Source organism: Rousettus aegyptiacus, unplaced genomic scaffold (genome assembly GCF_014176215.1).
Source record: "Rousettus aegyptiacus isolate mRouAeg1 unplaced genomic scaffold, mRouAeg1.p scaffold_m13_p_2, whole genome shotgun sequence".
NCBI classification, from domain to species: domain Eukaryota; kingdom Metazoa; phylum Chordata; class Mammalia; order Chiroptera; family Pteropodidae; genus Rousettus; species Rousettus aegyptiacus.
The window spans coordinates 136,393,279-136,408,549 of record NW_023416295.1 but is presented as its reverse complement, the minus strand read 5'-3'; the positions used below and the strand labels follow the sequence as shown (position 1 = coordinate 136,408,549).

The 15,271-nt window shown below is 33.3% G+C and overlaps 1 protein-coding gene across 8 annotated transcripts in view; it reads right to left on the bottom strand.

The window, feature by feature from the left end:
• Positions 1-1,703: 1,703 nt before the first annotated feature.
• The window catches only part of YAF2 (YY1 associated factor 2), a 62,333-nt gene continuing 48,765 nt past the window's right edge, over positions 1,704-15,271 (bottom strand). For 7 of the 8 annotated variants that reach the window (XR_001594245.2, XR_001594246.2, XR_001594247.2 and 4 more), the window contains 2 exons: positions 4,281-4,433; positions 1,704-3,501 (listed from right to left, as the gene is read on the bottom strand). Coding sequence is in view for 3 of the 8 variants with exons in the window: in XM_036236578.1 (XP_036092471.1) it covers positions 3,264-3,501; positions 4,281-4,433 (391 nt within the window). In the remaining 5 variants the exon portion in view is untranslated. Of the gene's footprint in view, positions 3,502-4,280; positions 4,434-15,271 lie in introns of those variants that run through there. The other variant, XR_004955628.1, reaches the window with a different exon arrangement.

The following is a 15,271-nucleotide window of genomic DNA, read 5'->3' as shown; positions in this document are numbered from 1 at the left end:
ACTTTCTCAAAATGATCAATCACATCCTATATTTCTATAACCTTGTCTCTTGATTCTGCTCAGCTATTTTTATCACTGATGACGTTTCTATACTTCATTTTTTACATTCATTGTTCCAGACAACCGAAGGTGCCTGTGATTAAAGATGTGGGGACTAGTGCTATTAAGACAAAGTATTATTTTATGGTCATCCTTATCCTTACATTCACTTTTTTTTTTCATTTAATTTTCAAAGTACAGTACAGAAATTGCTGTAAATTGCCCAGTTCCAACATCAAATCTTTAAAAGACTTTAGAGAAGAGCTAAGTGACAGACCAAGAAAATAAGTAAAAAAGGCCTAAGTGGAAACTAAAACCTCTGGACCATTTAGCATTAATATATATAATTTGTAGAAACTACATTCTTTTTAGGCAAAAAGGATTTTTGTCTAAAAGAATAGTAATATGCTATCAACTTAGAAAATCTAAGGTTTTTCTTCCTTTTTTAATGTTTTCACTTTGTCTACTACATCACTATAATTTTAGGAAAGTATTTAATAAAAATAAAACTTTTAAGTTATTAAGCCAACTATTTCTGTGTAATACAAAAGGTTTTAAGAGTATGTATTCTTGTATGCCTCAAATTATATTTTCACTCTTTATATCAAAATAAATAAACTCTGAAAAACATCCAAATTCTCTTCTTGTATGGAATTTGGTTAAAAGAACACACTGCTAAAACCACAGGGTAAATTGATGAAACAGCTAAAAATGTACTCTAAGACCAGGCTCTGAATCTTTTTGCATATTTTAACATTTAGTGTTAAGTATCAATGGGATTTGGGTCTCTTTACTTTTAGAAGTATCTGAGGTAGGGTGAAATGAAGGCAGGTGAAGATAATTGTGATTGATGAAAGGAAAACTAGCCAACTTGGTTCATTTCTCCTGTCACATAGTGCACACCATCAGGTTCTTTAATTATGGCTGGTCTGGAATCAGAGCAAACATCTGATGCAGAAAATTCAGTATAACCTACAGAACACAATTCCTTTCGGTCATCCAAGAGAGCATGAAAATTTTTGTCACAAAAAAAAAAAAAAAGCCAACACTTGCTTTTTTGTAATGGGATTTTACCTATTAAATTAGTAAAAGCTCACATTTACTAAGCATCCAGTATGTGTCAGGCAATTGTTAAGAATTTCATATGGATTGACATTTAATGCTCCCAACACTATGAGTTAGATATGATTATTATTATCCTGTTTAACAGGTAAGAAGTGACCTTGAGTTATTTACTCAGGCTCACTTAGGTTCTACAACAAGGATTCAAATAGCAGACACCAGTTAGCACTCTTAGTTTTCATGCTATACTATTTCCCCACCAATATAGAAAGATGACTATACCCAGTTAGGTAAAATCCCATCTTCTGTCAGATTTTTCTCTTTTACAGTCTATTTAAAACAAATCCTGAAAGTATTTTATCATCATAAGACCCAGTACCTCCAAAAGCAGTTTTAACTTAAGGTTTAGAATATTTTCCCTGTTACTATTATTTGTAAATTTTACTATGTCTAAAATTGAGTATGTAAAAAAGCATTTGAAACATGTAAAAAAACAGAAAATAAGACAAAAAATTATTTAAGAGCATAACTTAACCAGTTGGGGTTCCACTGAAAATATAATATAAACAAATTTTAATTTTTCATTTAACAACACTAAAGAATGAGGTATATAAATGTTTTAATCACAGACTTTTACTGTATGCAATTAACTGTATTTCACAACTAGCATCTTACAAAAAACAGTACCATTGTGCCTGTAGAAAGTACTGCAATTAAACAGAAAATTACATTGCCACGTGAAACCACAAAATATCACAACTGTCAAGGTCTACAGTCGTTTTCTTCAAATGCTATCATGTCATCTTTATGTGATATTTTGTATCCAAGTTATGTGTGTTTTTAAGTTCATTTATATTGCAGAAGTCTCCTACAGGTGGATATATGTTAAGCAAATGACTAAGAGAAAGCAGGAGACCCTAAGAGAATTTAAGAAGTAGTGTGGTTTCTAGGTTGGATTTTTAAATATAACATAAAACACTTTATTAGTTGTAAACAAAAATGCAAAATCTGTAGTCATAAAAATATTTTATTCATAACTTTACATAATAGTAAGTGGGGCTGTAAATACTTTATTTCAGAATATTGATAAATGCATAAACTGGCAGTTGTGTCTGAAAATAGGGCACTGTGATTTTCGTAAGAATTGTTATATTTAATAAGCCAATTAAACTGATTTAAGATTAGTTCTGTGCAACAGTTCTGTGCAACAGTTCCCATTTCTGTATTAATTAGATTCATACTTCTATGACCCTGGATTAAGTTTGGGGCAAGGAAACAGTGATAAAACTATTAAGTTAAAGCTTTTCCAAAACTGCAGCTTTTAAAATATGACAGGTTTCTTTTCTCTTCTGCTTTTGCCAAATGCTTATAATAATTTGAATTTTAACTTTTTATATAATACAGAAAATACCAGTGTTCAATGACAATAACACTAAACCTGAATTATAAAGCTAAATAATCAATGTTTTATTGTTTACTAGTCTGATAGTAAACATTACAATAAACGAATATTTTGAAAGATAAGCAAAAACAAAAAAACAAAAAATAAAAGATAAAACCAGAAACATAATTCAGGAGCAATAATTTAGTAAAGTGTGTCAAAAACATTGGCAACGGTTCATACAAATTCTTTATTTAATAACAATTTTCCTATTTAACCACACCAAGTACCAGCAGGTGTATTTAAGAGGATAACCATTAAGAAAATCCTGTTGCAGCAATAGTTGATTAAGTTGATCTTTGACTTGTATACATATAACTATTTGTTTCACAATTCTCAAATAATACATATTTAGGCAGCTTGCACTATGTTATAAAAATTTAAATTCATTACATGCCAATAGTAGAGAATTCAAGAATTACGTGTTAGAATTCACTAAACTAAAAGTGAAAATAGACTTACCAATAACACTGCATAATGAATAATTCAACCACATTTTCATGGCACCTTTAACTGTGAAGACCAAAATGTTAACATCTGGAAACGTCTGGTACGCAGAGACTGCAGTAAAATCTAACAAATTCTAACAAATTTTTATTTTATGTAAAACACAAATTATGGATTGTGCATGAATATGTTTGTCATGAAAATGTGGTACTTGGCATAATCTGTTTATTTGCATGGTATGACAGAGCGACTAAGAAACTGGAGAAAATAAACTTTAATGAGATTCTCCATTCAATGATGAGGCTTCTCCTCTGGGTGAAGATGACCTGGACATTCCCCTCTCTGTGTTATCAGAGCTAGAGCCACTCTGACTGTGCTGATCTGCAGAAGCAGCACTAGATGCAGGCGGTGACTTTGTTTTCTCCTTAAAGTCTGTAATAATGACTGTCAGATCTCCAACGGTAACTTCCAAATGCTGAGCACTACTCCGATCCACATTTTTCAATCTTGGCCTAAATGCAAAAGATGATAAAGTTTTAAACTAGCTTTTCTGTCTACCAACTTTCTATGCATATAATGAATAATAAATAAGGTAAAAATAACAAAATGAATACGTCTATGTTTAAAGCTCTAGATTCATGCATAACCAACCACAAAAATATCATAAAATGTTCCGAACCATCACCATTAATCAAACCAATCACTAATGAATCCTCTTCAACGTGACAAAAAACTGTAATACCTATAAGTAATGGTTTCTTAATTGTGCTTTTATAGCTTTATCATAATTTTGCCAACAGATTATCAATTTTATTAAAATAAATGTCTCAGAAAAGCAATGACTAATTGCATCACAGAGGAAGTTGGTAACAACTTCGGCTGAGTTGCATGTAGGGCTGCTACTAAACTTATGTGCATGGGTACGGGCATCCACACTGTTCCGTCGGGACTCATAGCCGTTCTGACTTATTAAAGCCCATGTAAGTATCTATGAATACTGTAAATGTCACTTCTGCCTTTATGAGTGAAAAAGAAATAGCTGAAACACAAATGTTTTTTAATCTAGTTAAAAAAAAAAAGCAACCTCACATTTAAGCTTGTATTTGTGGCCTCTGTGTTTAATTTCTAATATACCTTTCAAACTCAGAAAAACAGTTTTATAATAGTTTATAATAAAGGAGATTAAATCTTTTACTTCCACTTTGTATACGAGTGTATCAACATTGAGAGAGAATATTAAATAGTTAATTTTATTATTTCAAAAGTGCCATAAAATACACTTCAAATTTACCTGGTTTTCTTATGACTGTTCTTTTTGCTAGTTGTTTCCTTTTCACTTTTTTCTTTTTCTACTTTATCTTTTTTCTCTTTCTTTGACTGTGTAGGGGGCACAAACTGCTGAGTAACCTGCTGTGCAACCAACTGGGAGACAGGTCGAGGTTTCCTGTATGCATGTTAAAAAGAAAGGGTTTTTTTTATTATTATAATGTAAGAATATATGCTCTTTTATGAGAGACTAACTCAAATTATTAGGATATACTATAATTTTCAGGTATAAAAATTCCCCATATGTAAGGTAATTCAGAGGTGCAATTTAAAAAATACATTCACATATACATTATTGTCTTTCCTTGCTACCAAACATAAAACAATAATAGTTACAGTTATAGTCCAAGATATATGATCAAACCATTAGAATAAAACTGTTACATAAATCAACATGAAAATTATTAAAAATGTATACAAAACTGAATGGTCATAGGGAAGCACACATATAAATATAAAATTTAAAAATTAAACTTTAAAGTTTACACTGAAATAATGTTTAAATTTATCCCTCCTCCATCAGAGAAGGAAATATTTAACCATCTCTGACAATTGGTATTTGTTTTTTTCCGTTAAAATCTTTCATTTATTCATTTAATAAATATTTGAGTGCCAAAATTTCTCAGTTCTTATTGCTCAAATCCTTGAGTTTCCTTACACCTCTAGCCACAATCTCACCCTGTCTTTTGACTCTGGAGATCTGCTCAGTCCTCTGAGAAATGCCTACGTATTCACTTATTCATTTAAAAAATATACATTGAGAAGCTACTACAGGAATTGCACAGAGATATCTCAAATGTTGCCTGGCTCTAATCTTTGGTGCCAGTACAAGTTGTGACCCTATTGGCCCAGGGTCAAAGATTTCTCCAGCTTTATGTAGAACTTGGACAATAAAGTCAAGTTTCAAAGTAAGTAGACTTTAAATTCATAAAATGAGAGAAAGAAGACTGAAGAGGGGAAAAGACAGAGGAAAAAGGTGGAGAAGATAAAAATACATTTTAACATACGGTCTATAAACGATAGTAATTTTATTGCCTGGAAAATCCTAACCCTATTTTAGTCAGTAGTTATTTAAAAAATCTTTTTTTGTTGTTCTTCTAGAGCAAGACAAAATAGAAACCAATAAGAAGATACTGCACAATCTATTATTCAGAGCTGCAAGGAAGAATCTTTTGAAGGAGGAAGTACGAAATATAGTATATAAAAAAGATTTCAGTAGATGGGTAATAAATTTCGTTTCGAGTCAGAAATACAGGAAGGATATCCATGAAAGATGTCCACTATACAATTTAAAAAGTAGGATTGACAAAGAAATCAAGAGTAACGATGTGATTAAGAGTCTCGCAAATGAAAGTGCTATTGAAAGCATGGTAATTAATGGCTGAGTTTATTCAAGAAATGAAGCTTTAAAAAAAAAGGATTAAAAGAGTGGTTCTCAAATTTAAGGTACATCGGGACCACCATAAAAGCTCAGCCCTTTGCCCAGTGTTTCTGATTCAGTAGGCCTTAGTATAGAGCCCAATAATTTGTATTTTTAACTAGTTTTCAAGTTATATTGATACACCTCTGGTTTAGCCACATTTTTCGAAGAAGCTTAAATAAGTGCAATATATTGCATAAAGTCTGAGACGGAGAGCAGGGAGTAGCAGAGAAATAAAAAATTCAAGGCTGGGTAGATCAGAAGGAACCCGATAAAAAGTTAAAGCTAAGGAACCTGATTTACCCTTAAAAGATAGGAGATCACTGATGAAATTCAATTTTAAATTTTACAAAGATATTGCTGGCAGTTGTCTTAAGGGGAAAGGTACTATAGATGCAGGTAAACTACAAAGAAGCTACTTTAATAGATCAAACAAAAATAAAAAGGACTTGAACTAAGGAAGCAACAGTGGAGTTATTTAAGACAGACTGAAGAAGCAGAATCAAGGGGACATGGTGACTAATAAGATGTCACTTCATGATGGCTAATCACTTCTCAGCCCACAAATAGTCTTTTAGCAAAGTACACAGAAATCCTTGCCCTCATGTAGCCAACATTCCATGAGTTAAATACTAATAAATGCTATGAAAAAATAAAGTAATGAATATATGGAATGTTGAGGAAGAAGCTGCAGTTTATATTTTGTCTATTTTCTAGAATATAAATCCACAAGAGATGGTACTACCTTTATGTACTACTCTAGTACCTAGCATAGTACTGTAAAATAGTAGTTAATTAATATTTGTTGAAGAATGATAAGTGATAATCAAGTTTAATGAGCGAAGTAGATTTTTTTAAAAGTAGTACAGTAATGTCTCTAAGCTTACTCATTGGCCAAGATCAACTAACTACCCACTACACAGAAGTAAACCAAGTAATGAAGAGTAAGAGCAGCAAGAATTAAATTCTTTTTTAATTATAGAGGAATATGGAAAGAGAAAGAAGCTCAAAGGTGTGGTATGGTTGAGAAAAGATCTGTTTAGACTAGTGCCTAGTGAATGTGAGTCACCTAAAACTGAGTCACTCCAAGATATAAAATGCAAATGAGTGTAGTCATCATTTGGTCTCTGAGGTATTATTGATCTGGGTCTATTCCTTCTATAATAAATGAAGTAAAATACTGAAGTTTTAAGTAATTGGTAAATTGATGTTAGTTATATAGTAGCCATTATTACTAATTTAAGATATATAATTTATTTATAGTTTCCTTATTTAGTGCTGTCTTTAAGTAAAATTATTTTTCTAGGTTTCTCCAGATTCCCTAATGACCTCAGTACCCAAATGTTGTTTTTCCCATAAGATCTAAATCTATCAACCATAGATACTCTGATCATGAAGATTTTCAGGAATATCATGCATGTGTGCTGTGGTTAGGTACTGAACATCTTCATAACATGATCGATCACTCCCCCGTACCTCCAGCATGGAGTCCACTTACTTTGTGACACTGTTCCTCAACATCTCCCACTTTTATTTGAGAAAGGGATAATCTTAATTCCCCAACTTCAAGAATCTTACAACTGTTGCCAAATCTTTTTCATATTTAACAAGTTTTGTCCCCAGAAACTTCCTAGCATCATTTTTCTTTTTTATATGGCCCATATAAAATATGATCCATTACTCTGAAAATAATAACTTCTTAGTGGAGCATGATTTGCTTCATAAAATCATGAAGTTGAGTTAAATTAATAGTTTCTTTCTAAATGAGTTATGAATCTAGAATTCTATTACGTTAAACTTTCAGTGGTAATAACAAAATGATAAATGTACACCCTCCTGTAGGGCAAAACCAACGGAGAAAAAATAATTAGTTAAACTGGTGAAAGACGAATCAGGAGACAAGCTAGAAGACTACCACATAAAACTAGAAATGAAGTAATGATAATAAGGATCTATTCTATGGTGTAGTCTGGGAAATGGAATTAAAGCAGTGAATCTGATGCGTTTCAGAAGGGTAACACAACATAATGTGTTCCTGAATAAGAAGGATAAAGAACTCCCCCCAAATAGGAGTACTGAAAGAAATGGGAGAATTAGGAAGGATAGAGCTATAGACTGAATGTCTGTATCCTCTCAAAATTCAAATGTTGAAATCCTACTCCTCCAAGGTGATAACAGTAGAAGTGGGATCTTTGGGCGGTGATTAGATCATGCAGGTGGAGCCCTGATGAATGGGATTAGTGCTTTTATAAAAGACACCCCAGAGAGATCCCCTGTCCTTTTTCTATGTGAGGATACAGAGAGAAAACGGCTGTCAATGAAGAAGTATGTCCTCACCAGACACTGAAACTACCAGTGCCAAGATCTTAGACATTCCAGCCTTCAAAATTGTAAGAAATAAATTATTGTTGTTTATATCTCACCCACGCTATGGTATTTTTGTTATAGGAGCTCAAATGGACTAAAACAAGCAGTTGCAGGAAGCCAAGAACAGGACTACTCTAAAGAGGAGGGAATGATGAACTTGATCCTAGACATGTTGGGTTTGCTGATTTTATAAAATATAAGCAAAGCTGTCCTTAGGGTAGGTGGAAATGTGAGACTAGTGGTCTGATAAGCAACCATGTAACCTCTGTACCTAATGCTGTTATTGATTTTATTTTTTAATCACCAACAAATTGTCTAAAGTAGTTCTCTTTTGCCTTAAGAAAACTGTTATTTGTTATTTATTTGTTCTTGAGTAGTTATACCCCTTTCTCTTTTTATCCTAAATGTTTAATAAATGTGTACTATATTTTATTGTTTCATTCTTATTTCAATGATGGTTGATTTCACTTAAAGATTGTAACTTTGCTCCTCTGATACTGTTTTATTTGAACTGGTTCATCTTTGGAAAAAAAGAATCACTATATATATATATATATATAGAACTTTATTGAAATAAAGTTTGCTGCTGCTCCCTACAGCTATATGAACTTAAAGATCCTTCAAAGAGAAATCTAACTATGGGCGGTGAACAGAATGCTATATATATATGCGCCTTACTATTGAACTGTACTGGATTTCATTAACCAATTTTAAAAAAGAAGATCTTTCACTGAAGGAAGAGGAGACAAAGCTTATGACAATCTTTTCATCGTATCATAAAATGACTCATCTTCACTATGCCCTAAGAAAAAAAAAGCCTTCTATCTATAGGACCTTATGAAGTCTAACTGTGATCCTTTTTCTACTTAATGAGAAAAATAAGTAAGACAGTAGGGAATTTTAGAGGTAAGAGACAATCAACTCATAAAATAAGGGGCAGGGTACCACTTATAAGGTACATCTTTTTATGTTTAGAAATTTATCATTCGTAGTTTTGACAATAACCTGCAATGCCAAAGATTATGTATAAAGAAGACAAAAAGGTCATCTAATTAGTAAAATAAGTGTCATCCAGGCACATCCCAAATGCGCTCTACTGTCATCTTTTTGCTATATAATGATTAGGCTATAACTTGTGAAATATGGTATTTAGAAACTTGGGAATCTCTATGTGTTTCTATGTATCCTTCATAAATAGCACAAATAGACTGTAAAGTTTGGCAGGTCTGCTGATTTACTGAAACATAAGAAAAAAGGGAATATTTCCATAACCATTTAATAGATATTTACTATTCATCAAAATAAAATGTCTGTAGGAGCTGTTTGACCTCCCATGAGGTAGGAGGCTGGTACATGTTGACTTAATAGATGCCATTTCTAACTGTATCTTCCCTCCCCGCCCAACAATACCAACACAAATTCTGTGTGCTAAATATTTTAAGAAAAATGCTTTAAGCTTCATTGACCTCATCCCAATTTAGCTTTGTCAAACTGGCCAGGCAAAACAAATGAAGCATGCAAGGTATAAAACAATTACTGGTTCTTTTCTAAAAGAGGCAGCATTACAGTTTAGAAAGAAGAATTCTGCTAAAATATGTGGTAAATTGAAGCAATTTAATAAATCTCAGTGAGTAAAAAAGGCTGAACTAAACCCTAAACCTGTTGTGAGTCTGCTGATTGTCAATAACAATCTAACCAAGGAAGATTTTATAAGCACCCACCCTGCTTGACAAATTTATTGCACACTTACACAGCTGGGTACTAGGTAAGGTGGAGGGAGATTCAGCATAAACAAGAGATACATGGTCCATGCCCTCATATTATGTAGACACCATACCAAAGTAAACCAATTAAAGTAAATTTTCTTAAAAGCACTAAGAAGAATAAGAAAAATAAGTGTGCTGTCATAGAGAAAACAGACAGAGGACTTATTTTAGACAGGATGTAAAGATTTTTACTTCATGTTTTAACCATAAGTACACCAGGAAAAAGAGCCATGACCACGGACTCCTTTTTAAAATATAATTCTCATTTCATAAATTTATAGAAAAGAATAATGAATATTAAAATTTTAAGTAACATTTTGAAGTATAGTAAACCCAGATTTTCATTCCATAACATGGTTTTGAAGGTACATAGACCTAAACTAGGCAAAGTTCTTTTAATGTAACTAAATCGTCATCAACTATTAGGCCTAATCCTAGAAACATATCTATCTTGTAAACACTGGTTTCTTGCTTTCAAGTACATCTCTGAAAGATTTTTGACTTATCTTCTACTCCTTCTTACACTTGCATTGTTAAAATGTTTTACTTTAAAAACATTGACAGCTTATATTTTTTTGAAGGCAGCAATTTTCTTTATTCCAAAATTACCATTTTCATCTTTTGACTAGGTATACACACCTATCCTCCAATGTTTATCCACTTATGAATGAATATCAAATACATTTTGGTGTCAAATATCATAGAAGATGAAAGAATACCATCACATGTCCTTATAGCAGAACAAAACGGTTTAGGTCCATTGCTGCGAAGTGCTGCATGATAAAATCCTTTCTATGTTGAATGACTACTCATGTGAGAAACCCTATTTCCTTTTTGTCCTTAAAAGTATAATTGTTCACATAACAATGCTTGAGTTTGTGAAAAAGTCATCTAGGATATTGTGATTTGAAGACTCAGTCATAGAGCACTAGCTCCATGCAGCCTACCAAGAATAGACAAGCATAAAAGGATGAAAATTACTCCGTGTCCAATTCCTGGATTTCTCCTCCCTTGGCCCTCAGAAGAGCATTCTGTAGCCTGGCCTGCTCAATGACTCTTCCCTTTCCAGGCTTTCTGAGGCAGACCTTACTTGACAGATCAGTTTTGGAAATTTTGTGAGGGAGAATCAGAAGGAAATTAAGTTATAAAGAAAGTGCTTAAAGAGGTTTTGTTTTGTTGAGGGGATTAGAGAGGTTTTGAAGACTGTAACTTGGGAGCGAAACTATTACATGAGGGCAGAGGTGGAAGAGGGAAAATAATAACTTAAAAATGTTGCTAGGGCTATGTGTCTTTTTTCAGTGTTTGAGGAATACAAATAAAGGATATGCTACTTTTAAAATTATAAAAAAAAATGAATTAATTTGAAAAATTAATTAGTTTTAGTGGTCTGTGCATATTAATATTTGGTGTGTAGAACACACTGAAATAACATGTTATTTTTTAAATGGTTAAAATATTTTAAAAAGAAATGTGCTATCAAATATTTGTGGAACCCTTGAATCACCTTTGCAGAATCACAGTCTTCCACACTCCTCTGTAATGCAATTGATCCCTTCATGGCTGTGTTCTATCTCCCTACCAAATGGACTCTAATCCCCCATGTAGGGATTAGAGTCCATTTGGTAGGGACTCTGTATCCCCAGCACCTTGTAAAGTAGCTCTTACATATATTACATGCTCAATAAACATCTCTTGATATTAACAATTATTATAAATACAAGTTAAATATAATGCATAAAAACTATTAATCAATCATGTGAACACTGGTTTGATTGGGTGCCAACTTCCAAGGATTTGTTTTCTTGAAAAAACTTCTGATGCCACTTTGCTTTTGAGACATTTACTTCTTTTCCACAGAAATGGAATGAAGGGCTTAATGTACATGATTTTCTATAAAACTTTATTACGAAATCAAAGGATAAAAGAGTCCTTTCTAAGTGGTATTCCCAATTTCCAAATAATGGAATTAACTACTCTATTAATACCAGACACTATCTGACATATCAGCAAAATTCAAATATTACCTGTACTAATGATATTCAAATGTTTTGTTACTGTTTTTGCAGCAGAATCATCACACCAATAAAATCTCTCAACATATAAAACTGAAAAAAAACAACCAATATATATGAAGTTGATGTGGAGCCCCATGTGCTCAGTGCTTACCCTCAAATCTTTGAGTTATTTATCTCTGAGGTGTCGCTGTGAGGAATACAATTAGAAAACCATGTAGTCACACTAGGCCAATTAAATTTACGCCTCAGATTCAACGTACTCTTTCTTCTTGTCACTTGCCTAAGTGTGCTTATAGAATGCAAGGTATAATATCCTTCACCATTTCAAGAATCTATCCAGAGTACTCTAAAGAGTCTTTACTCGAAGGTCTATATATATTTAATTTTCAATATCAAACTCTTCTGCAGAACTCCAGAACATAATTTTCCCTAAATTCTTGGGAAGCGGCAGCAAAGGAGACTTGATCTCTTGGCAACTACTAAGGTAGTCCTTGGTAAGCACAGATAAAAGAAATGACTACATGTGCTATAAAAACTAGGTTAGAGTGTTCAGCAATTAAGTCTCTGAAAAATCCCTCAAATCATGAAACATCCTCACAGTTCACTTAATTTGAAAGCCCAAGGACACTCTCCAGAGGTATAAACAGGTCATCCTCAACTTTTCTTCCTCCTTAGCCAAATAAACATTGAGTCCTTTCAATTTTTCTTCCATATTATTGGAACAATTTCTTGTTATTATTTCCATGAACACAACACTTGCCTAACCCCACAGCAGCCTCCTACACTACCTACTTGACTCTTTGCGTTCTCCCCTCCAATCCAAGATTACTCTTCCTTACATTCAATTATTTAACAAATGACTGTTTCAAGTACTGGGGATAAAGCACTGAACAAAACTTATTTTACTGCATGCCTTTTTTTTATTATTATGGGGTGACCCTGATTGTTATTTCACATAGAAAACAGATTAAAATTGTTAAAATTGCTCCAGCTCCTATCTGTGCCCACATATTCTAACTTCCTTATCCATAGTCTTATGAAGGCCATGCCTCTACCTGCCCACCAAGACAACAATCCAAAACACCACTTCTCCAAGACACCATTCATGCTATTATTGCCTTTCCCTCCTCCTACAAAAGTATTTCCTTTTCTAACAGGTTACTCCTGTCAGCAAACAAACACATTATAATTGTTCTTGCCTTAAAAAAACAGACGAATAACAAAAACAAACCTTCCCTAAGTCCACATCCCTTTTAGCCACAGCACAAGTTCTCTGTTGTTTTCTACTACAAGCATCAAATGATTTGTCTATACTTACTCTCCACACTTCTTTCCTCCATTCTCCCATGGGCTCACCTCAGTCAGGCTTTTGATTTACAGAAATTAGTTCTTTCAAGGTCACCAACAATCACTTTACGATATCCATTGGTCAACTGTAGCTCTCACTTTGACTTTTTAAGCAGCATTTAACTGAGTTTTCCACTGTTTCACTTCCAGCAAAACTTTCTTCTCAAGTCTCTAGAACACTACAATCTTCCAATTATTTTTCTGCCTCACTAGCTACCTTTTCAGAGTCTCATATACTGGTTTCTTTCCCTCTTTCCCAATTTCTAAACTGTGGGGTACCCCAGAAATCAGTCTTCAGATATCTCTTCTATCTCTACTAACCCTATAAGATGCTGCTACTCAAAGTATGATCGACCAGCCCAACCAACGGCATCAGCACCTGGAAGCCTTCTAGAAATGCAAATTCTCAAACCTTGTTCCAGAACTGTGGGTAGTTCTACTCACACAAAAGCTTGAGAAACGCTGTTCTAGGTGACCTCATTCAGTTCTTGGCTGTAAATATCATCCACACAATGGTTCTCAGCACTGATTCTAATTAGAATTAACCTGCAATGCTTTTTAAAAATAATTATGCCAAAGGGAAAAAAAAAGTTAAATTTTGCTAAATTTTATATGGAGAATAATATTTGTAAAAATTAACATTGCTTTAAAAACTACATTTTTAAACTGAAACTAATAAATTGACCATTAATTTTAATAATGAAAGTAATCCCTGAATAATCTTTTCTGGGAATAAAAGTTTTTCTCAAGAACACACACATGCACACACACAAACATGCACACATACAACCCCTCACACTGAAACATATGAAAAAAATGTGATCCATATCATCCAGCTATTCTACTCCAAGACATTTATCTAGAAATATATATCCACACAAAGACTTGTACACAAATGTTCATAGCAGCTTTATTTGTAATGGCCCAAAACTGGAAACTGAAAACAACACAAATCTCCATCAACAGCTGAATAAAGAAATTGTGGTACATTCATACAATGGAATACTACTCAGCAACAAAAAGGAATGAACCACTGATACATGCAAAAACATAAAGGAATATCAAAACAATTATGCTCAAAGAAGCCACTAAGAGTACATGCTGTATGACTGATCACATTAATAAAATTGCCTACAAAGTGAAACAGGAATGAGGTATGTACAGGAGGAAAGAATTGAAAAGGGGTATAAAGAAACTTTCTGGTGATGATGGATATGTTCACTATTGTGATGGTTTCACAGGCATATTTATATGTTGAAACATCAAATCATACACTTTAATTGTGTGCTGTATATTGTATGTCAATAATACCTCAATCAAAGCTGTTTAATAAATGTTTAATCTAACCACTAATCAACTAAAAGTAGGAATGAATGCGTTCCACTCCCAAGTTTAATAAGAATCTTTAGGAGTGGGGACAGGCTCAGAAATTTGACAGTTCCCGAGCTGATTCTAAAGTGCATCCAGGGTTAAGAACTGAGCTATACGATGATACTCCAAAACTGATATCGCCAGCTCTCATGTTTCCCCTAAACTCCAGACTTACATAAGCAACTGCCTACTTAACACTTTCACTTGGATGTCTAGTAGCAACTCAAAATAACTTAAGTTTGCTCAATAATATACCTTTGATTCCTCCCTTTTCCCACTCTTCTATTCTTTGACAGTCTTCCTATCTTAGAAAATAGCATTCCATTTTTCCAGTTGCTCAGACCAAACACCTGGAAGCATTATTCCTTCCACTTTCTCTCACACCCACATTGATTCGACAGCAAATCCTTTCTATTCTATCTACAAAATATACCTAGGATTGGATTTCTCACTACCCTCATTGATATCTTGTACTATTCTCATAACTAATATCCCTGATTCCTCAACGACGTTGTTACAGATTATTCTCCTACAAAGCAGTCAGTTAATCCTTCCAGATGTCAATCAAATTATAACACTCCTCTGCTTAAAACAGTTCAATGAGCTCCTCCTCCTCACCCAAACTCCTTCTTTGTTATATACTGTGGCAATCAGAGTACATGCCAATTGA